Source organism: Xenopus tropicalis, chromosome 3, assembly GCF_000004195.4.
Source record: "Xenopus tropicalis strain Nigerian chromosome 3, UCB_Xtro_10.0, whole genome shotgun sequence".
In the NCBI taxonomy this organism is placed as follows: Eukaryota; Metazoa; Chordata; class Amphibia; order Anura; family Pipidae; genus Xenopus; species Xenopus tropicalis.
The window spans coordinates 147947689-147970825 of record NC_030679.2 but is presented as its reverse complement, the minus strand read 5'-3'; the positions used below and the strand labels follow the sequence as shown (position 1 = coordinate 147970825).

The 23137-nt window shown below is 43.7% G+C and overlaps 2 protein-coding genes across 2 annotated transcripts; both read left to right on the top strand.

The window, feature by feature from the left end:
- The first annotated feature begins 221 nt into the window (after positions 1-221).
- Positions 222-7911, top strand: gstp1 (glutathione S-transferase pi 1). Its single transcript, NM_001016641.2, has 7 exons — positions 222-259; positions 761-796; positions 1390-1502; positions 3078-3165; positions 4205-4308; positions 5949-6056; positions 7609-7911. Coding segments are annotated over exons 1-7 (636 nt in total). The 5' UTR covers positions 222-258; the 3' UTR covers positions 7795-7911.
- A 250-nt stretch (positions 7912-8161) lies between these two features.
- On the top strand, positions 8162-18262 carry LOC100490385 (glutathione S-transferase P 1). The gene is made up of 7 exons (XM_031899569.1): positions 8162-8838; positions 11559-11594; positions 11952-12064; positions 13990-14077; positions 15042-15145; positions 16661-16771; positions 17969-18262. Coding segments are annotated over exons 1-7 (657 nt in total). The 5' UTR covers positions 8162-8837; the 3' UTR covers positions 18173-18262.
- The last annotated feature ends 4875 nt before the right edge of the window (positions 18263-23137 follow it).

Here is a 23137-nt window from a genome sequence, read left to right as displayed (position 1 = left end):
ATTTAGCTTTTCATACCCTGGATTGCCAATAATGGTGCACACCTTTGTCTGCCAGCTGATTGGCTGCTAAGGGTTACTAGACCAACAAGCTTTCTATTTCTGCCTGACAATGCCTGCTTTGCATAATTCCCATCGCTCTCTCATTGTGACTCAGCACAAGGCGCTCTCTATATTAGCTTGTGTCAGACAGACAGTCGGCAGTCACAAACAGGCTCCAGAGACTGATACTCCAGCTGCCCTTTGCATCCGATCCTGACAAGTAAGTGATTCTGCTCACTAGTGTGTCCCACCCCGGGCTGATGGGGGGGGGGGAGTTGCTGCTTCATTTCTACCATCTGTTCCCTTTCTGATCTGTGTTTCTTGTTATTGAATAGTCCTGTTCCTCTGATTGGCTGAAATATTAAATACAAGCACCTCTCAGTTAACTTGTAATATGTCATAGAAAGGCCAGTTCTAAGCAACTTTTCAATTGGCCTTCATTATTTATTTTGTATAGTTTTATTATTATTTGCCTTCCTCTCTGCCTCCTTTCCAGCTTTCAAATGGGGGTCGCTGACCCCGGCAGCCAAACCCTATTGCTCTGTGAGGCTCCAGTTTTATTGTTATTGTTACTTTTTATTCCTTATCTTTCTATTCAGCCCCTCTCTTATTCATATATCAGTCACTCTCTCCAACCACTCTCTGGTTACTAAGATAAATTGGACCCTAGCAACCAGCAACCTACCCATGTAATAAACTACTGCTTATTTCTTTCCCTTAGTGTCTGGCTACACTCTGACCTATTTCCCTGTGAGAGGTAAGTGCACATAGAAACATATAGGTCTTTAATTAACACCAGGCCTTTCAGTCATTCTGTATAAGCTCCTCCCACCCCAGCCATTGGTGGGTACTTACCTTATAGCAGTACCAGTCACCATGGGAATAATGCAGTGCTTATTCAGATTATAGCTTATTATAGATTATATTCCTTGGATACTTCAATATGGTATCTGGCCAATAGCTGTGCCCAAGGTTGGATGGGCAATCACACCCAAGGGCCCTACTTGTAATGATATTAATTATATAGTTAGTACCAATATCAGGGGCTCATCGTGGGGGGGGGGGTACCTGAAAATCCCCAAATTGAATGCTCCAAAATATCCAAAAACAGGGCACACCAATGTAAAAAATGTAAATTTATTAGACAAAAATCCCACGCGTTTCGACCCTAGTAACGTGGTTTTACTGGGGTCGAAACGCGTTGGGATTTTTGTCTAAAAAATATTTATTTTTTACATTGTTGTGCCCTGTTTTTGGCTATTTTAGCAAATTCAGGCAGCGTCCTATTAAAATGACACGTCTGCCCAGCTTTTTTTTTGCTGATCCCCCAAATATCTTGCACCCCTGTAGGAAGGGCTGAAGCTATCCGGCTGCTGTTGGCAGATCAGGGCGTTGCCTTCAAAGATGAAGAAGCACAGATTCCACTCTGGTTTGCGGGGAAAGATGACAGAAAGAAACATGCGGTGAGTCATTTTTGGAAATCCTGTATAACTGTAAAAAAAAAGGGGGGGGGCGGTACTTAGGCATCTCCACCTCCACCACTAACTCCACCCCCTTACTATTGTGTCATACAGATGGGCAAGTTAGGAAGTGTCTTCTGCAGTGTAACTGTTCATGAAAGCAAAAAGTATCTGCACACTCAAGAAAATAGATAAAAAAGAACATTTATTCAATACAAAAACACATCATAACAAGTATAGCCCAACGCGTTTCAACCCATAAAGGGTCTTCATCAGGGGAAAAAATAAAAAAACAGGGGCAGGTACAAAAACACATCATAGCAAGTATAGCCCGACGCGTTTCAACCCATAAAAGGTCTTCATCAGGGGAAAAATTTAAAAAAGGGGCAGGTGCCCTTTTTCCTGCTCCTTTTTTTAATTTTTTCCCCTGATGAAGACCCTTTATGGGTTGAAACGCGTCGGGCTAAACTTGTTATGATGTGTTTTTGTATTGAATTTCTTTATTTTCTTGAGTGTGCAGATACCTTTGGCTTTCTTGGATTTTTTTTTGGAGTTACTAAATGGGTTTTTCTCCAGTGTCTTTGCACCTCCGTTGTTTATTATAATAAAAGGGGTGTGCTCTTACACTTTGCTATTAGTGATACCATTTCGCTTCGCCATAAAATTCACGAAACGGCAAAAAGAAAATTTGCAAAATGGCGAAAAATTTGCGAAATGAATTTGTTGCCCAATTTTTTTTTGTTGTCCGCATCTTTTTTGTTGCCTGTGTCTTTTTTGGTTGCCCACATCTATTTTTTGTCGCCCATGCTTTTTGACGTAACCATGCCCAATGTTGACTTGACCGCACCCAATTTTATGCGACCATGCCCAATTTTGACGCAACCGCACCCTTTTTTTTACACGACCACGCCCAATGTTGACTCGACCGCACCCAATTTTACGTGACCATGCCCAATTTTGACGCAACCTTGCCCAATGTTGACTCGGCCGCACCCAATTTTACGCAACCATGCCCAATTTTGGCGTGACCGCACCCCATGTTGACTCGGCCGCACCCAATTTTACGCAACCATGCCCAATTTTGCCGTGACCACGCCCGATGTTGATTAGACCGCACCCAATTTTATGCGTCCATGCCCAATTTTGATGAGACTGCGCCCTTTTTTACGTGATTGCGCCCAATTTGACGCGCATTTAATTTATTTGTCTAAATTTTTTTCTAAACGAATTTGTCGCCCAATTTTTTTTTCGTCACCCGCATCTTTTTTGTTGCCCGTGTCTTTTTTGGTCACCCGCGTCTATTTTTTGGTCACCCGCATCTTTTCACTGGGGTTTTGCGAAACAAGTCGCCTATGGCGAAATGCGGAAGTTCACTGCGAATCAATGCCTGGCAAAATAATTTGCTCATCGCTGTTTGCTATATGTGTAAATGTTCATAACTGAGCCCCTATATTGGCATCACTAGGGGCCACATATTCCATAGGAGGTCAGACCTGGACACAATACTTGAAATGTCCCTCACTGCCCCCCGTAGCATTTCTATCAGCCGTTACTAATTCCTTTATTTGTTTTTTTTAGGTATTTGGGCAGTTGCCTCAGTTTAAGAATGGAGATTATACCCTGTATCAGAGTAACAGTATCCTGAGGTATCTGGGGCGTAAACATGGTGAGTCCCGTAGGCTTGGAAACTTTATTTAATTACATATTAGTGGCATGATATCTGTATGTATATATATATAGTAGGTGGTGTCTCTATCCCACCCCTTGCCCTTTATGAAAGTATTGGGAACGTAATGTTATAATATAGATGTCATAAAAATGTGCTCCATTACAATTTGATGTCCCATTGGTGGAGAAACGGTGGATCTATTCATCTATTCATTGAACGTGATCTCATTTAGGGTTTCATGCAGAAAATACTGGGTTAACAAAGACATTAAATGATAGAACAGTGAACATAAGCACGAATAGAGATGCTTCCTTTAGAGCATATAAACACTACAACAAATATCGTAAAGTAGAAGGCAAAAAAACAAAAAAAGAACATGAGGAACTGATTGAGCAACATGCAAAGACTAATCCATAATAACTCTAAGTATATCAATAGTAAAAATATATGTGACTAAGTGACTAAACTGAAAATGAAAGTGAAAGGTATCTGGTATGATGACAGTTTGGCTAAGGAATTATTTACACTAAAGAAGAGCCACTTAAGGGTGAAGAGACACAGAGCTACTTAGTAGCAGCTACTTGTTACGGCTACCAATCCCCTGCCATAGACAATACTGAGAATTGCGTCTGCTAAAACACACGTAGAGACAATTATCAGTAACTGATCAGCATTGTCTGTTTCTGTAGCCATGACAAGTAGCTGCTACTAGTAGCTCCGTGTGTTTTCACCCTAAGGGGGCGCTGGGAAGTTGTGAGAATTACCCCACTGAATCAGTGGTACTGGCTGATACATTAGATAGGTAGAAGAGGTTGTTTGGTGGCTTTTTTGCAAGGGAGGGAATACAGGGGTATGGGAGATAGCTCTTAGTACCAGTTGATCCCAGGACTGGTCCCATTGCCATCTTGGAGTCAGTATAAAACTGTTCCCCCTCTGAGGCAAATCGGAGAGGCTTCAGATGGCCTCTACTGACTGTCAAAGTGAGCCAAGTTCTACCTTGGATGGAACATAACTAATGACCCACGTGTTTTTACAGGACTGAATGGAAGCAATGATGAGGAACTTGGTCACATAGACATGGTGAACGATGGCGTGGAAGATCTGAGACAGAAATATGTGCGCCTTATCTTTACTGAATATGTAAGTACGGCAGTAGCTTAGAAGGTTAAGAATGAAGCTATAAGATTATCACATTGGGTTAGGAATCATGGAAGTAAAGGTGGCCATACACGGGCAGATTTCAGCTCATTAGGGTTCTTCAGACCAATTTGGCAGCTTATCTGCCTATGTATGATCGATATCTGGCCTAACATTGCCATATCTCAATTGGGTAGGTTTGATTTTCCCATCGGATCGGGGACTGCTTCAGCTCGTTGATGTGCTCCTCAATCAGACGGCCCATATACTGTATATATTTTAATTTGATCATTTCGCCCGAATCAGCCCGATATCACCCACCTTAGGTGGCCAAATCAGGAGACAAGCGGATCACACCATGTATGGCAATTTGGTAATTAATCAGATCCAACCATGTTTGTAAACCATCATGAAACCTATTGTGTGCTACCACATGTAAGGCCGCCATATTATTAATATATGTAGCACGGCTGTTGTGGCACCATCACATTACCACCACCCCTTGTACTAAAGTACTCAACAGAGATGCTACTTTGGGTTGAATTAGGCACAGACTTTATAAAGAAGTAAACTTGAACTATCAATATCAAAAGATAGAGTCCCCAGTCACTGACTGGAGGTTGGTCTAGTGGAGATCTTGTCCCCCATGCTATTAAAACCCAAAAGCTATCACTTCACTCCAGTCCCTATTCAAAACTGGCATATAGTCCTAACGGCCAGCTTCAGACCCAACCATCTACCTGCTTCCCTTCTTGGCTGAGACTGACCGTTCCATACCCACCATCTGTTATCACCTCTTAACTGCCCCTGATTAGGGAGAGAGGGCAGGGGATGCTAAAGAAAATAAAGCAAAATCCCCCAGTTAAACCCCAACCAATAGCACTACAGTACATTGTCCCTTGGCTGAGGGCCATCTGGTCCTACAGTCCCTACGTCATGGCCCCTTCCCCTATAGCCATCATGTCAGGACCCTGAAGCCCACGTTGAGTGGGCCAATCACTAATCTAGAGGAAATTATTACATACATATACCCTTGGTGAATTTACACCACTGCACCCCCCCCCCCCCCCCACATACTCAATGTTTTGGTGAAATGTCTTCAAAGGAAAATGCAACACTTAATACACTTTCTTCCACCCCAGTTCTACTACATTCACAGTAAGATTTGCTTCAGCCCCCAGCAGGCTGGCCAATGTGTGTATAGTACATGTAGGCAAGGCCAATAGACTTTGAAGATGTTGGCCATAAACTACAAGGTTGGCCATTCTACCATTGCAAGTAGGTGATGACTTGGACTGCCAGAGGCCACTGGTACATAAGGGTTGGAGGTCCAAAAGAGGAGGCAATGAGTGTGAGGAACAGTAGGGGGACCTCCCACAAGCAAAGTGACCATTCAGATTGGCACAATCATTGTCATTGGACCTTTTAACTTTGACTTTGGCACCATCTGGCAGCCTGTTGATATCCTGGTGTAACCCCTGGGGTCTAATGTGACCCCCAAGTCCATCTTGGTTTTTGTATAGCGTTTTGTATAGCTTACAGAATGGGAAAGCTTGAAACTAACGTTGTAGTATTTTGGGAAGGATGGACAAGATCTCGCCAAACATGGTGAATTCTCTTTAACTTGCTTTGCTTTTCCCCAGGACACGGGTAAAGATAAATACCTTGAGGCCCTTCCCCAGCAGCTGGAGTTCTTCGAGAGGATCCTCTCTAAAAATCACAATGGATCTAAGTTTATTGTGGGACAGAAGGTAATAAGAATTCCTGGGGGTATCGTTAGTGGGAATGTAACATGGTATATATGTTACATATATTATAAGGATATTAGAAGTCACCTTGGGGTTTCATGACTTGGCCTTCAGCCTTGTGCTTTGATATGGTCATGGAACTCCTTGTGGCTTATAATATCCCTATATGTTACAATAGGGGGCACTTTATTCACTATATATTATAAGGAACCCCTCTGGGACTTATAATATCCCTATATGTTACAATAGGGGGTACTTTATTCACTATATATTATAAGGAACTCCTCGGGGGCTTATAATATCCCTATATGTTACAATAGGGGGCACTTTATTCACTATATATTATAAGGAACCCCTCGGGGGCTTATAATATCCCTATATGTTACAATAGGGGGTACTTTATTCACTATATATTATAAGGAACCCCTCGGGGGCTTATAATATCCCTATATGTTACAATAGGGGGCACTTTATTCACTATATATTATAAGGAACTCTTTGGGGGCTTATAATATCCTTATATGTTACAATAGGGGGTACTTTATTCACTATATATTATAAGGAACTCTTTGGGGGCTTATAATATCCTTATATGTTACAATAGGGGGTACTTTATTCACTATATATTATAAGGAACTCTTTGGGGGCTTATAATATCCTTATATGTTACAATAGGGGGTACTTTATTCACTATATATTATAAGGAACTCCTCGGGGGGCTTATAATATCCCTATATGTTACAATAGGGGGCACTTTATTCACTATATATTATAAGGAACTCCTCAGGGGCTTATAATATCCCTATATGTTACAATAGGGGGTACTTTATTCACTATATATTATAAGGAACTCCTCGGGGGCTTATAATATCCCTATATGTTACAATAGGGGGTACTTTATTCACTATATATTATAAGGAACTCCTCGGGGGCTTATAATATCCCTATATGTTACAATTGGGGGCACTTTATTCACTATATATTATAAGGAACCCCTCGGGGGCTTATAATATCCCTATATGTTACAATAGGGGGTACTTTATTCACTATATATTATAAGGAACTCCTCGGGGGGCTTATAATATCCCTATATGTTACAATAGGGGGCACTTTATTCACTATATATTACAAGGAACCCCTCGGGGGCTTATAATATCCCTATATGTTACAATAGGGGGTACTTTATTCACCATATATTATAAGGAACCCCTCGGGGGCTTATAATATCCTTATATGTTACAATAGGGGGTACTTTATTCACTATATATTATAAGGAACTCCTTGGGGGCTTATAATATAATATAATATACTGTACATCCAGCGTCAGAGCTGGGAGAGAGGGGGTACCACGATCCTAAGCAAAGCATATGGCCAGCTTTATATTTATTGCCTGTATGAAACTTGGGGTACAGAGCAACCCTCCCCCCAGTGTTACTGTTGACCCCAGCCCAATATAAAGTGCCACTGGCTACATTATTTAAAAAACTCCCACTCAAAAGTCTCAAAAGACAACGGCCTGTGACCCCCGCTCATGGTGTTCTTGTTCTTCCCACAGATTTCCTACGCTGACTATAACCTTCTGGATCTCCTTCACTGTCACCTTGACTTGTCTCCAAAGAGCCTTTCAGCCTTCCCTTTGCTCAGCGCCTACGTTGAAAGACTTAATTCAAGGCCCAAACTCAATGAGTACTTGAAATCTGAGGCCCGAAACAGACGCCCTATCACCCCCAAGCACAAATGAGAATTTTATTTATTATTTAGCCCACTGTGTCTCAGCATCTACTAAGAGTTGCACCAAGGAAGTACCTGAGGTACCTAATTAGCATTAGCATTCAAATAAATACCATTTATATACAAACAAATGGCTCCTTTCAATTTGTATCACTGGGCAATAGTGATGAGCGAATCTGTCCCATTTCGCTTCGCCGCAAAACGGCGGAAAATTCGCAAAACGGCGAAAATGTCTATTTTCGCCTATTATTTTGCTGCACACCGCTATTATTTTGTCACCCGCGCCTATTATTTTGTCACCCGCGCCTATTATTTTGTCACCCACGGCTATTATTTTGTCACCCACGCCTATTATTTTGTCACCCGCGCCTATTATTTTGTCACCCGCGCCTATTATTTTGTCACCCACGGCTATTACAACTAAAAAAAAATTGACGAGTGAGGAAAAAGTGACAGATGCGTCAGAAAAAGTTGCCCGCATTTTATGAATTATATTTTGCCGTCGGAGCAAAACGGGACAGATTCGCTCATCGCTACTTCTTACCACCAAAGAGGGACTGGACCTGTCTAGTGGCGATGAGCTGATCTGTCCCGTTTCACTTCGACAAAAACTTGCGAAACTGTGGGCAAAATCCACGAAACGGCGAAAATTTAGTGGGTCAACAAAAAATGATGGACGCAAATTTTTATGCACCGAATTTTGATGCCCATTTCGCTAAATAATCCGTGGAAACGTGGAAATTCGCCGTGAATCCATGCCTGCCGCCGAATTATTTCACCCATCACTAGTAATAAATCTACATGCACTGTATTGCCAGTAATGGGGCACTGAGACCGTTGCCTGCCAGCTGATTGGCTCCTTTAGTTTATTAGTCCAATAACCACATCCCAAGCTTTTTTCCCACAATCCCCGTCACTCTCTCATTGTGACTCAGCACGAGCCGCTCGCTGGAGGAATCTGTGCCGGACTGACAGTCACCAGTTAGAGACTGTTTTTTTTGTTTTTTTTTTAAAAACTGAAAATCCAGTTGCCGTTTCCATCCAATCCTGAAAAGTAAGTGATTCTACTCACTAGTTGCTGTTTATATTCTAATATGTGAGAATATTAATACCCCCCCTGCACTAGCAGTGGCAGTTTCCATTAGGAAATACCCCCCCCCCCTGCACTAGCAGTGGCAGTTTCCATTAGGAAATACCCCCCCCTGCACTAGCAGTGTCAGTTTCCATTAGGAAATACCCCCCCTGCACTAGCAGTGGCAGTTTCCATTAGGAAATACCCCCCCCCTGCACTAGCAGTGGCAGTTTCCATTAGGGAATACCCCCCCCCCGCACTAGCAATGTCAGTTTACATTAGGGAATACCACCCCCCCCCCGCACTAGCAGTGTCAGTTTCCATTAGGGAATACCCCCCCTGCACTAGCAGTGGCAGTTTCCATTAGGAAATACCCCCCCCCTGCACTAGCAGTGGCAGTTTCCATTAGGAAATACCCCCCCCCCGCACTAGCAGTGGCAGTTTCCATTAGGAAATACCTCCCCCCCTGCACTAGCAGTGTCAGTTTCCATTAGGAAATACCCCCCCCCCTGCACTAGCAGTGTCAGTTTCCATTAGGAAATACCCCCCCCCCCTGCACTAGCAGTGTCAGTTTCCATTAGGAAATACCCCCCCCCTGCACTAGCAGTGTCAGTTTCCATTAGGGAATACCCCCCCCCTGCACTAGCATTGTCCGTTTCCATTAGGAAATACCCCCCCCCCGCACTAGCAGCGTCAGTTTCCATTAGGGAATACCCCCCCCCCGCACTAGCAATGTCAGTTTACATTAGGGAATACCACCCCCCCCCCGCACTAGCAGTGTCAGTTTCCATTAGGGAATACCCCCCCCGCACTAGCAATGTCAGTTTACATTAGGAAATAACCCCCCCCTGCACTAGCAGTGTCAGTTTCCATTAGGAAATACCCCCCCCCTGCACTAGCAGTGTCAGTTTCCATTAGGAAATACCCCCCCCGCACTAGCAATGTCAGTTTCCATTAGGGAATACCCCCCCCCCCCCCCACACTAGCAATGTCAGTTTACATTAGGAAATAACCCCCCCCCCTGCACTAGCAATGTCACTTTTCATTAGGAAATACCCCCCCCCCCACTAGCAGTGTCAGTTTCCATTAGGAAATAACCCCCCTGCACTAGCAGTGTCAGTTTCCATTAGGAAATACCCCCCCCCCCACTAGCAGTGTCAGTTTCCATTAGGAAATAACCCCCCCCCTGCACTAGCAGTGTCAGTTTACATTAGGAAATAACCCCCCCCCTGCACTAGCAGTGTCAGTTTCCATTAGGAAATACCCCCCCCTGCACTAGCAGTGTCAGTTTACATTAGGAAATAACCCCCCCCCCTGCACTAGCAGTGTCAGTTTCCATTAGGAAATACCCCCCCGCACTAGCAGTGTCAGTTTCCATTAGGGAATACCCCCCCCCCCGCACTAGCAGTGTCAGTTTCCATTAGGGAATACCCCCCCTGCACTAGCATTGTCAGTTTCCATTAGGAAATACCCCCCCCTGCACTAGCAGTGTCAGTTTCCATTAGGGAATACCCCCCCCCTGCACTATCAGTGTCAGTTTCCATTAGGGAATACCCCCCCAGCAGTTAAAATGCCCTGTTACCACGGATGTTAATATGAAATAAAAAGCCCTCTAAGTGGGTAAGTGAAGACCTTGGAACAGGGAAGGTGGGACCCCCGACTGCCCCCTCTCCTCGTGCCGCGGCAGATTTAATATTAACAGAAGCGCAGACAGGCAGTCAGGGCCTTTGTAACCGCAACCGGTTTTTCCTGTGGGACGGGTGGGGCCCAGTGTTACTGTTCACACACGGAACCTGATCTCACACATACCTGGGATGCCACAAGAAACCCTTTATTGGCTGAATAGCTTCCCAGTCTCCTCCTTAGGTACAGGCACCAATCTCAGTCAGAGTTGACTCTTACTTTTTAGCGGTAGTGTTCCCAACACCCCTGGGGTAATAGTTACTGCCTTGGGGCACAATCCCCAGCGCTAGGAAAAGCTTACAGTGATCCCAAGGATCTCACTATCCCCGAGCCTGACCGATTGAGTCCCTATCCTGGCACCGCAGGGTATTAACCCAACTGGCCTCCTCGTTGGAGCCTCTGGATGCTCTACTAACTACCTCAGTGGCATAACTAATCTGCACTGGGCCCCCCTTCCTCCTCTCCCTGTGCTAATGTGCCTCCCTGCCATGACATGTCCCACAGACCTATTCTCATCGAAATAAATGGGCGTAAACACTGAACCGACAGATTTACACACAAAAACAACCAATAACTGAAACAAAAGGTGACAAGGGCCCTGTTGTTATATATTTCTACCCATTTAGGAATAAGGGGGGTTCTATCTGAATACTGGGAAAGGGTTTGTAACTGTGAGAGCTGTGAGGTTGTGGGACCCCCCCCCCCCGAATCAGTGGTAATGGCAGTTACATTAGATAGGTACAAGAAGGGGTTGATTGGCTGTTTAGCAAGTGAGGGAATACAGGGGTATGGAAAATAGCTCTTAGTACAGGTTGCCCCAGGGACTGGTACGATTGCCATCTTGGGCTCAGGAAGGAATTTTTTCCCCTCTGGGGCAAATTAGAGGCTTCAGATGGGGTTTTTTTGCCTTCCTCTGGATCAACTGGCAGTTAGGCAGGTTATATATAGGCATTATGGTTCAAATTGATGGATGTGTGTCTTTTTTCAACCTAACTTACTATATTATTTCTTTCCCTTAGTGTCTGGCTACACCCTGACCTATTACCCTGTGAGAGGTAAGTGCACATAGAAACATATAGGTCTTTTTATGAACAACGGGCCTTCCAGTCATACTGTATAAGCCCCTCCCACCACCGCTATTGGTGGGTACTTACCTAATAGTAGTAAGTTTCATATGAAGGACTGAGAGTGGATACTGTCACCCAGGGAATAATACAGTCCAGGACTCCTACAGGACTCCTTGGATACTTCAACATGCCACCCTAGGGCCCCACTTGTTGCCCTTCCTGCTGGTAGCCTAGGGCCTGGGGAATACCCCCCCTGACTGTAATGCCCAGAGAGCTATTATTATTATTATGCCTTTTCTTCTTGCTGATCCCCTATTATTTGCCCCCCCGCGCGCTTTCTCGTAGGAAGGGCTGAAGCTATCCGGCTACTGTTGGCGGATCAGGACATTCCCTGGGAAGAGGATGAAGTGCAGTGGCAGGACTGGTGCTCAGGGAACCACGATGAAAGGAAAAAGGCGGTGAGTTTCTTTTTTTGCCCCAAACGATAACCCCCACCCTTAGTAGCGGGTCATTCAGACGTGCAAGTTAGGTGGGTCCAGGACACAAAGGGGTGCTAGTCGTATTCCTCCACGATTTTGCTACTGCTCCTCCACCTTTTTGCTACTGTGCCGTCACCATTTTGCTGCTGTGCCTCAACCATTTTGCTACTGTGCCCCCACCATTTTGTTACTGGGCCTCCACCATTTTGCTACTGTGCCTCCACTATTTTCTTACTGTGCCTCCACTATTTTCTTACTGTGCCTCCACCATTTTGCTACTGTGCCTCCACCATTTTGTTACTGTGCCTCCACCATGTTGTTACTGTGCCTCCACCATTTGGCTACTGTGGCTCCACCATTTTGCTACCGTGCCTCCACCATTTTGTTACCGTGCCTCCACCATGTTGTTACCGTGGCTCCACCATTTTGCTACTGTGCCTTCACAATTTTGTTACTGTGCCTCCACCATTTTGTTACTGTGCCTCCACCATTTTGTTACTGTGCTTCCACCTTTTTGTTACTGTGCCTCCACCTTTGTGTTACTGTGCCTCCACCATTTTGTTACTGTGCCTCCACCATTTTGTTACTGTGCCTCCACCTTATTGCTACTGTGCCTCCACCATTTTGCTACTGTTTCTCCACCATTTTGCTACTGTGCCTTCACAATTTTGTTACTGTGCCTCCACCATTTTGTTACTGTGCCTCCACCTTTTTGTTACTGTGCCTCCACCATTTTGTTACTGTGCCTCCACCATTTTGCTACTGTGCTTCCACCTTTTTGTTACTGTGCCTCCACCATTTTGTTACTGTGCCTCCACCTTTGTGTTACTGTGCCTCCACCATTTTGTTACTGTGCCTCCACCTTATTGCTACTGTGCCTCCACCATTTTGCTACTGTTTCTCCACCATTTTGCTACTGTGCCTTCACAATTTTGTTACTGTGCCTCCACCATTTTGTTACTGTGCCTCCACCATTTTGTTACTGTGCCTCCACCTTTTTTTTACTGTGCCTCCACCATTTTGTTACTGTGCCTCCACCATTTTGCTACTGTGCCTCCACCTTATTGCTACTGTGCCTCCACCATTTTGCTACTGTTTCTCCACCATTTTGCTACTGTGCCTTCACAATTTTGTTACTGTGCCTCCACCATTTTGTTACTGTGCCTCCACCATTTTGTTACTGTGCCTCCACCTTTTTGTTACTGTGCCTCCACCATTTTGTTACTGTGCCTCCACCATTTTGCTACTGTGCTTTCACCTTTTTGTTACTGTGCCTCCACCATTTTGTTACTGTGCTTTAAATTGGGTGGAGCAACTTCCCCTAGCCCAGGACAGTAGCAACAAGGCTTCTAAGGTTCACTCCCAGCAAATATTGTGATCTATAGGAGGTCAGACCTGGATACAACACTTGAAATGGTGGAGGCACAGTAGCAAAATGGTGGAGGCACAATAACAAAATGGTGGAGGCACAGTAGCAATAAGGTGGAGGCACAGTAACAAAATGGTGGAGGCACAGTAACAAAATGGTGGAGGCACAGTAACACAAAGGTGGAGACCTTTGTGTTACTGTGCCTCCACCATTTTGTTACTGTGCCTCCACCTTATTGCTACTGTGCCTCCACCATTTTGTTATTGTGCCTCCACCATTTTGCTACTGTGCCTCCACCATTTTGCTACTGTGCCTCCACCATTTTGTTACTGTGCCTCCACAATTTTGTTACTGTGCTTTAAATTGGGTGGAGCAACTTCCCCTAGCCCAGGACAGTAGCAACAAGGCTTCTAAGGTTCACTCCCAGCAAATATTGTGATCTATAGGAGGTCAGACCTGGATACAACACTTGAAATGTCCCTCCGCTGCCTCCCGTAACATTTCTAATTTCTCTTTTGTTGTTGTTGTTTTTTAGGTGTTTGGTCGGCTGCCTCAGTTTCAGAATGGAGATTTTGTCCTGTGTCAGAGTAACAGTATCCTGAGGTATCTGGCTCATAAACATGGTGAGTATGCTCCCTCAAACACCAAGTCTTGTAACCCATAGTGACGAATCAGATGGTACCTAAAATGGAAATGGTACCTAATGATGACTTGCCATAGGTTACTTGATTTTGGTGCTGCATGGCAACTTTATGTCGCAGATTGTTGAGGACACATCCAAAAATAATGGCGGACCTTATCATCTCTAACAACACAGTGTATATAGCACATACAAGTTCTAGAACCCCTGGGTAAGAGTGACCATAATATTATCTCATTTAGGGTTTGTTGTAAAGCAGCAGCCAGAAGGCAAAAATAGAACATGAGGAGCTGACTGTGCCACATGCAAAGACTAATCAATAATCATTTCAAGTAGAGCAATAGTCAAAATACGTCACTTCATTCCTAAGTCTTTAGGGCAGTAGATGGTAGCCGGTCCTTCTACCAGGGAATTTGTCATTTGTGAATACATTTTCTCGATTGTCCAGCCCTTATCCCCGAACAAAAACACTGTTACCTGCAGTGTGAGTTCCACATCCCAGCTCCACTTGCTCTTCTCTCTCCAAAAGCAGCAGCTACTCTTGGGCCACCCATTTTAACCACAGGTGAGATTAATTGGACCTCACAGCTGAGTAGACTTTTCACAGCCTTCTCCGCTGCTTCATAGAGGATTCTGGGAGGGTGAAGTTGGGGAATCCCCCCCCGAATCAGTCGTACTGGCTGATACATTAGATAGGTAGAAGAAGGGTTTGACTGGCTGTTTAGTAAGTGAGGGAATACAGGGGTATGGGAGATAGCTCTTAGTACAAGTTGACCCAGGGACTGGTCCTATTGCCATCTTGGAGTCAGGAAATTCTTTTGCCCCATCTGAGGTACATTGGAGAGGCTGTAGATGGGGTTTTCCCTTAAACCCACACAGACTAGAGGAGCCATGCTTAATCTTGGATGAAATATAACTAACGACCCATGTGTTGTGTGTTTCTGCAGGACTGACTGGAGACAACGATGAAGAAAGTGCTCACATAGACATGGTGAACGACAGTGTGGAGGACCTGAGAAAGAAATATGGGCGTTTTATCTACTTTACATGTGTAAGTGGCTGAGAATGGTAAGAATGAAGACTGACTATTCCATACCCGTCACCTGTTATCACCTCTTAACTTAAATTAACCATGAACAGTTCACTTGTGACTCCCTCCCCATTCCATCCACATGAGGACAGCCAACTATCAAAGTCCACCCCTTTGTCCATATTGACCGCCTCCCCACCCCACACCCTCACCAATGCCACAACACCCAATGGATAGCCAGTTTCAAAGTCTTGTCTCTGTCCAGTTTGGCTTCCATTCCCCTCCACCAAAACAAAATGTTGAAAGCCCACGCCCACCCTAACCCCTTCCCCCACCCAAAAGAAAAAGAAGACCCCCAAACCCAAAACAAGGCATCCGCTATAATAATGAAGATAAAGGCTTGAGATCCATCGAAAATGCCTAAAAACAAACAAAAAGGCAGTATCACGTTCTTGAAATAAAAACAAACATACAAAAACAAACTCAGTAGCAGAAGGAAACTGCCTTGGGGTGAAACTGCCCCTGATTAGGGAGAGAGGGCAGAGGGTTCCAAAGAAATATGAAGCCTGCTCTCCCCAGTCCACCCAAATCCAAGTTCTACGTTGCCCATAACCCCTTGGCTATGGGACCTCCCCTCCTACCATGTCCCCTCCACCTGTCCTGCCAGTTCCCTGGGGCTCAACTACTGATCTAGAGGAAATAAAAGCTTCTTCTGTATATAAATATACTCGTGTGAATTTACACCACCAATGGTTTTTGGTGCAATGGCTTTAAAGGACAAGGCAACCCTACATGCAGGTAAGACCAGTTGACTTAGAAGATGGCCACTAACTTCTACAGGAAATGTAAATGTTCCCATGCTGCCATTACAAATAGGTGATGTCTTGGACCTTAATGGCCTTAAGGCAGTGATCCCCAATGAGTAGCTCAGGGGCAACATGTTGCTCCCCAACCCCTTGGATGTTGCTCCCAGTGGCCTCAGAGTAGGTGCTTATTTTTGAATTTTTGGTATGAAGACAAGTTTTGGCTGCATAATAACCAAGTATAATGCCAAACAGAGCCTTCTGTAGGCTGCCAGTCCACATTGGGGCTATTAAGTAGCCAATTACAGCTCTCAATAGCACCCCCAGGAATCTTTTTTCATGCTTGTGTTGCTCCCCAACACTTTTTTTGGGGGTCATGGCAGGACAGCATACAAGCAGGGTAGGAACATACCAACAGTCTTCATTAGGAATACAGGGGGACCTCCCACAAGCAAAGCGACCATACAGATTGGCACAGTCATTGTCACTGGGCCTTTTCACTTTGAATTTGGCACCATCTGGCATCTCGCTGATGTTCTGTTGTTACCCCTGGGGTCTAATGTGGCCCCCAAGTCCATCCTGGTTTTCTAGCTCTGGCACAATGGTGCTGATGTGACTGGCCTTGTGTTCTCACACGACCTTTAGCTTTGAGTAACTTTGTCGTCAATTAATAGTGGTGGACAAAATCTTGCCAATTGGGTTGAATTCTCCATTAACTCGTTTTGCTTTTCAGCAGGAAAAAGGTAAAGGGAAATACCTTGAGGCCCTTCCCCAGCAGCTGGAGTTCTTCGAGAGGGTCCTTTCTAAAAATCACAACGGATCTAAATTTGTTGTGGGACAGAAGGTAATTAGAACTACTAGGGGTATCATGGTTAGTGGGAATGTAACATGGTATAACAGACAGCAGATATACTGTATATATAATATATATATAACCTGCCTAACTGCCAGTTGATCCAGAGGAAGGCAAAAACCCCCAACTGAAGCCTCTCTAATTTGCCGCAGAGGGGGAAAAAATTCCTTCCTGACTCCAAGATGGCAATCGGACCAGTCCCTGGGGCAACTTGTACTGAGAGCTATCCCCCATAACCCTGTATTCCCTCACTTGTTAACAGCCATCCAACCCAACTGGTTGGGCTAATACAACTGGTTCAGGGAGGGAATTCCATAACCTCACAGCTCTCACTGTAACATATCCTTTCCAAAAATTGAAGTGGAACCTCCCTTCTTGTAAACTGAGTGGGTGCCCTTGTGTCCGTTGGAAGGACCTACTGGTAAATAAAGCATTAGAAAGGTTATTATATGATCCCCTTATATATTTATACATAGTTATCATATCCCCCCTTAAGCGCCTCTTCTCCAGTGTAAACAAACCCAACTTGGCCAGTCTTTCCCCATAACTGAGACTTCCCATACCCTTTACCAGCTTAGTTGCCCTTCTCTGGACCCTCTCTAACTCAATAATGTCCCGTTTGAGCACTGGAGACCAAAACAGAAGAGTATCTTGAGATTTGCAGTTTTACATCTAGAAGCAGCAGCTTTAGAGGTGGTAGAGCCCTTGGGTGTATATAGATATGTATATATATATATATATATTTATACACACCCGCCCCTGGACAGTCCTGGAGAAATCCAGCATCAGACCTGGAAAGGGAGGTGGCCCGACTGTCCTAAACGATTGGCTTTGAGAAAAAATGTGACTTTTCCAAGATTTACTCTGCATCTTAATGGATAAAAATCAGAATTTGACAATTGGCCGGATTAAACTTGCTGAGTTCATGTAGAAGCCAATAGCAAAGGTCCCTTCCCTTTCCTTGAAGTTCTTTTGTTTCAAAACTTTAGACATTTCAATGGGTTTTGTCCAAAAACTTGACTTTTTTAAATTGTCCCAATGGCAATTCAATAAAGTTGGGATTTTCGCAGCGACAATTTGAAAAAGTTGAGGTTGTTGTTGCCTTCTCTATTATGGGACAGACAATGGCCTGTGACCCCTGAGCTTTGCCCCGCCCATAAAGTGATTTCTCCGTTGCTCCTCCCACAGATATCCTATGCTGATTACAACCTCGTGGATCTACTACAATGTCACCTTGATTTGTCTCCAGAGTGCCTTTCTGCCTTCCCTTTGCTCAGGGCCTATCTTGAAAGACTTGTTTCCCAGCCAACCCTCAGCGACTACTTGAATTCCGATGCCCGGAAGAGACGGCCCATCACCCTCAAGCACAAAATGGCCGAGAGTGAGAAATAATGTTTATTCTTTATTTTACTTGCAATGTCTCAATGCAATGTACCTAAAAACCACATGTATTCAAATAAATACCATATACAGTACAATCAAATAAAGACTATTTATATACAAATAAATGCTTCTTTTTTAATTTACCCCAGTGGCTTTTAAAGTCTATAGAGATTTACACTTGGACCAACTTTATCAGATGGAGCATTTTTGAATGTTGTTCCTGGCCTGACCCCCCGACGGTTATCGGTTCTGATTCTCTGCTGCCTGTTTCTTACTCTGCTTCACGTTTTGATACCTTGCTAGAAAGTTCCCCCCCTGATGTTAAAGCCATTCTGCCATTCCTCAACATGGTCAGTCCTATTACCATCATCAGGTCCTATTGCCTATTGGAAGAAGCATCTCCTTGTCTTTTCTTCAAAAACTCTGCGTAACTGATGACAGTTCCAGAATCTATTGCTTCGATCAACCAAATAAGTCTTAAATCTAGTTCAGGCCAAATATTCCAAGTTTTTTTACTGTTCTTACAATAGTCCGGATGTAACGTTGAGCGAATCTGTCCCTTTGTGGTCTACTCTATGGGAAAAACTGGTCCTTGTGCGGAAAACCATAAAATAATGTTTTCTCATCACTTTAATCTGGTCCATTGTCTATTATCTTTTATATCTTGAGGAAGGGCAAGTAAAATATTGTGCTTAAAACTGATCAACTAACTTTGATGTATAACCAACTAGAGCAGACCTGATCTCCTGATTTCTCAGTGTGTATATGAGGGGGTTCAACAAGGGAGTAATAACCGTGTACAAAAGGGAAAGGTATTTGGTTAGATTAACTGTCTGCCCAGCCATTGGGATAATATAATTACTAATTAGTGTCCCATAATAAATGCAGACGACAGTCAAGTGAGAGCTGCAGGTGGAGAAGGCTTTCTTCCTACCGTTGGTGGTGGTGGTGGATCTCCCGAAGATGGTGCAGAAGATACAGATGTACGTTACAACGATAAACACAACTGCAAAGACTGTTACTGGGATTCCTGCCACAAGAATTTCAGTTCTCACCAATGATGTATCAGAACACGACGAATCCAAAAGAGGATCAAGGTCGCAGAAAAAATGGTCAATGATATTAGCGCCACAGAATTGTAATTCCAGTATATGGACAATAACCAGGGAAGCTATAGCTAACCCGACCAGCCAGCAGCACATGACCATTAGTAATTGAAGTTTAGGGACCATGATTGACTTATAATGTAATGGGTTACAGATAGCGAGGAATCGATCATAGGACATGACTGTAAGAAGCAGACACTCAACATCTGCTGATAGTCCAAAGAAGAAAAGCTGGGTAAGGCAACTGGAGAATGAGATTGTTCCTCTACCTGTCAAAGTGACATACAGCAGGACCGGAACAACATTGGAAGAGATTATTATATCCATTATGGACAAGTGGCAGAGGAAGAAGTACATGGGAGATTGGAGACGGTAAGTTATTAACACTAAAACCATGATTAGGGAATTTCCCCCTAAAGTGACCATGTATACAATAAAAAACATGAGAAAAATAATGATCCTGACGCCAAGAGGTCCTTCAAGCCCAAGAAGCACGATGTCGGCAAAATATGTCTGATTTCTCTCAATCATTTCATGTCATTGGACTTTACTCATCTGCTAGTGAATCCCTCATTCATCTGAACTGTGTGTCGGTATCAGGGAATATATAAGCCTTATACCCAGTTATATCTTGACTGTACATTAGGGAATAGGCCCTGGTGGAGTTTGAAGAGTGCAGTGTGTTCCATAAATACAACACAATCTCTGAAGAAAACAATGACTTGTAGTTCCTAACCATTTCATTCCCAATTCCTCTTTTTGTGATACAATAACTTTTCTTTAAAAATGTGTTTCTAAATGTGATAGAAAGAAATAGAGAGCAACGGAATGTCCCCCCCTCCCCCCCCAGCAGCTGATCAGCAGAACAATGGGAAGGGAGCAAGATAGCAGCTCCCAGTAGGTATCAGAATAGCACTCAATAGTAAGAAACCCAAGTCCGGCTTGGGACTCCCCCAGTTACATGGGAGTAGGAGAAACAATAGGTTAGCTGAAAGCAGTTCTAATGTGTAGCGCTGGCTGAAAGCTCAGATTCAGGCACACTTTACTGCTGCGCTGCAAGTTGGAGTGATATCCCCCCCCCCTCACCCCCAGCAGCCGATCAGCAGAACAATGGGAAGGGAGCAAGATAGCAGCTCCCAGTAGGTATCAGAATAGCACTCAATAGTAAGAAATCCAAGTCCGGCTTGGGACTCCTCCAGTTACATGGGAGTAGGAGAAACAATAGGTTAGCTGAAAGCAGTTCTAATGTGTAGCGCTGGCTGAAAGCTCAGACTCAGGCACAAGGCACTGAGATGGCGCCTACACACCAATATTACAGCTACAAATACATTTGTTGGTTCAAGAATAAAAGGTTAAATGGGAAAAAAAAGGGAATTATTTGCTGTGTAACAGTGTCATTTAGAGATAAAAAGTGCCCCATAAACATCATGACAGTGTCTCTTTAATTAAATCAACATTGTTTTTTGTCAAAAACTCAGTGTAACACACAGTTGGGGTGTGGCCAACAGGTAGATGGGGTGTGGTCAAATGGTTTCCCTTAAAACCGCTTTAAACAGAGCATTGTTACATTGTGACCCCTTGTTTAAGCCTTCACTTGAAGTGTCTGGTGGAAATGTGTTGTTGCTGAACTGTAACTTAAGGTGATGGGACAGTGAAAAGAATGAGATAAATGAGATAAACATGAACTAAAGTTTATTGAACTGAAAGGGTGTTTCCTTAATACACTGAAATGGTTGCTACAGATGTACTCAAATACCAGAAACCAGCCAGGTTATAGACAGAATAAAGTGGGAGGATAGTTTTACCTATGAATGGACACCACAGTGCTCTACAGTCCCCTACAGCGGAAGCCTCTCATTGATAAACATTGCCCAAGACCCTTTCCATCAGTGATCTCTACACTAAGGTAGGTATCACCTGGCAAATGCTAATCCACCACTAGTTCTTCTTGATGTAGCTCTAACTAAAGGTCACCTTAGGGCTTAGTCTTGGTCTCCTAGACTAAGGCCTACCTATACCTCTGGCCCTTTGTGCAGAGCCATCTACTTCAACAGACCCACATACCATGGGAACAAGACAGGTTTACCAGTAAGAAATGGATATCTTGGGGTTTTATATAAACTATATAAACTGTACAAGGATAAAGAAATGTTAATAAGAACCAGCTAGGATGTAAATACCACAGGCGCCATCGGATCAGGGACCACATCAACAAGCTGATGGAAAATCAAACCTGCCCGGTTGAGATCTGGCCAATTTTAGGGCAGATATTGGTCGGGTAGGCCCATCAGGGGTGCCCATACCTGAGCAGAAAAGCTGCCAAAACGGTGTGAAGGACCAGAATCTGCAGTTAGATAGGAAGGAGTTTATAGGGGATTTACCTAAGCTGAATATTTTGATGAACATACTTTTCCGTCTCCCATAATTGCTCTGAAGAACCAAGAAGGGATCGACAATAATCTAAAAGTGGGCTCCAAGTTCACTTAAATAGAAGGAAGCTTTTTCAACATGTTGACTAAAGGTCCTCATTGTCCCAATAAATAATTAATGAAAGCTAAGTAACTGTGGACCTCTGGAGGTAATAATTGAATGCAAGCCTTATCTCCTTATTTCTTAGTGTGTATATGATGGGGTTGAACAAGGGCGTCATCACTGTGTAGAGAAGAGATAAATATTTGTTGATTATGATGGTGTCTCCCTTGATGGGAATCATATAGTTAATAATTAGTGAGCCATAATAAGCACAGACAACAGTAAGGTGGGAGCTGCAGGTTGAAAAGGCCCTTTGTCTCCCAATGGTGATGGAACTTCCAAAGATCATGCGAAAGATGTTGACATATGTTACGATAATGAACATGAAAGCAATGACCGTCATTGGGTATCCGGTCAGAAGAAGTTCAGAATTAATCAGAAAAGTGTCCGAGCAGGAAAGCTCCAAAAAGCAACGGTTAATAATATTTGGGCCACAGAAATCTAATGTAGGTATGCTGCAAGCAATTATAAAAGGTGCAGAAAAGCCTACAAGCCAACTGAATGTGACCAACAGGGACTGAAGTCTGAGGCCCATAATGGAGTTATAATGTAGAGGTCTGCAAATGGCGAGGTATCGGTCATAGGACATGACAGTGAGGATAAGGCACTCAACTCCTATGGCCATACCAAAGAAGAACAGTTGGGTGAGGCAGTTGGAAAATGAAATAATACCTCTGCCTTGTAATGAGAAATACATCATATTAGGAACAACACTGGAAGAGATAATGATATCGGTTACAGACAGGTGGCAAAGGAAGAAGTACATTGGAGAATGGAGACGTTGACTAAGAGACACCAAGAGTATTATTAAAGAATTTCCTCCTAAGGACCCCATGTAAATGACAAAAAGCAAGATAAACATTATGACTCTGATGTTTACAGGTCCTTCAAACCCCAGAAGGACAATTTCTGTTATAGATGTTTGGTTTGTCTGACTCATTGTTTTGTGTATAAGAACATTCATACATTTGGTCTCATCTCAGGCTCATAGAAGAGATGAGTAAGAACAGGGGCGTTCATGGCAATAAAAAGTACAATTTTATTATGGTATTGTTGATGGGGAGGATTTCACAGTTCGAAGATGGAAGGTGGAAGTCCTATTAGCAGCCAAGTTTAAAAGATCATTAGCACGGCATGAAGAAAGTTCAGTTCAGAAGATCAGTTGAGTGGAGCAGAACATCTTAATGAGTGAGAATGAGAGGTCTTCATTTATCAGAAAATATTCTTTTGAAGAAACAATGAATGAAGAAGGTTTAGATCAGATGATCAGTTGAGTGGAGCAGAACAGCTGAATGAGTGAGAATGAGAGGTCTTCATTTATCAGAAAATATTCTTT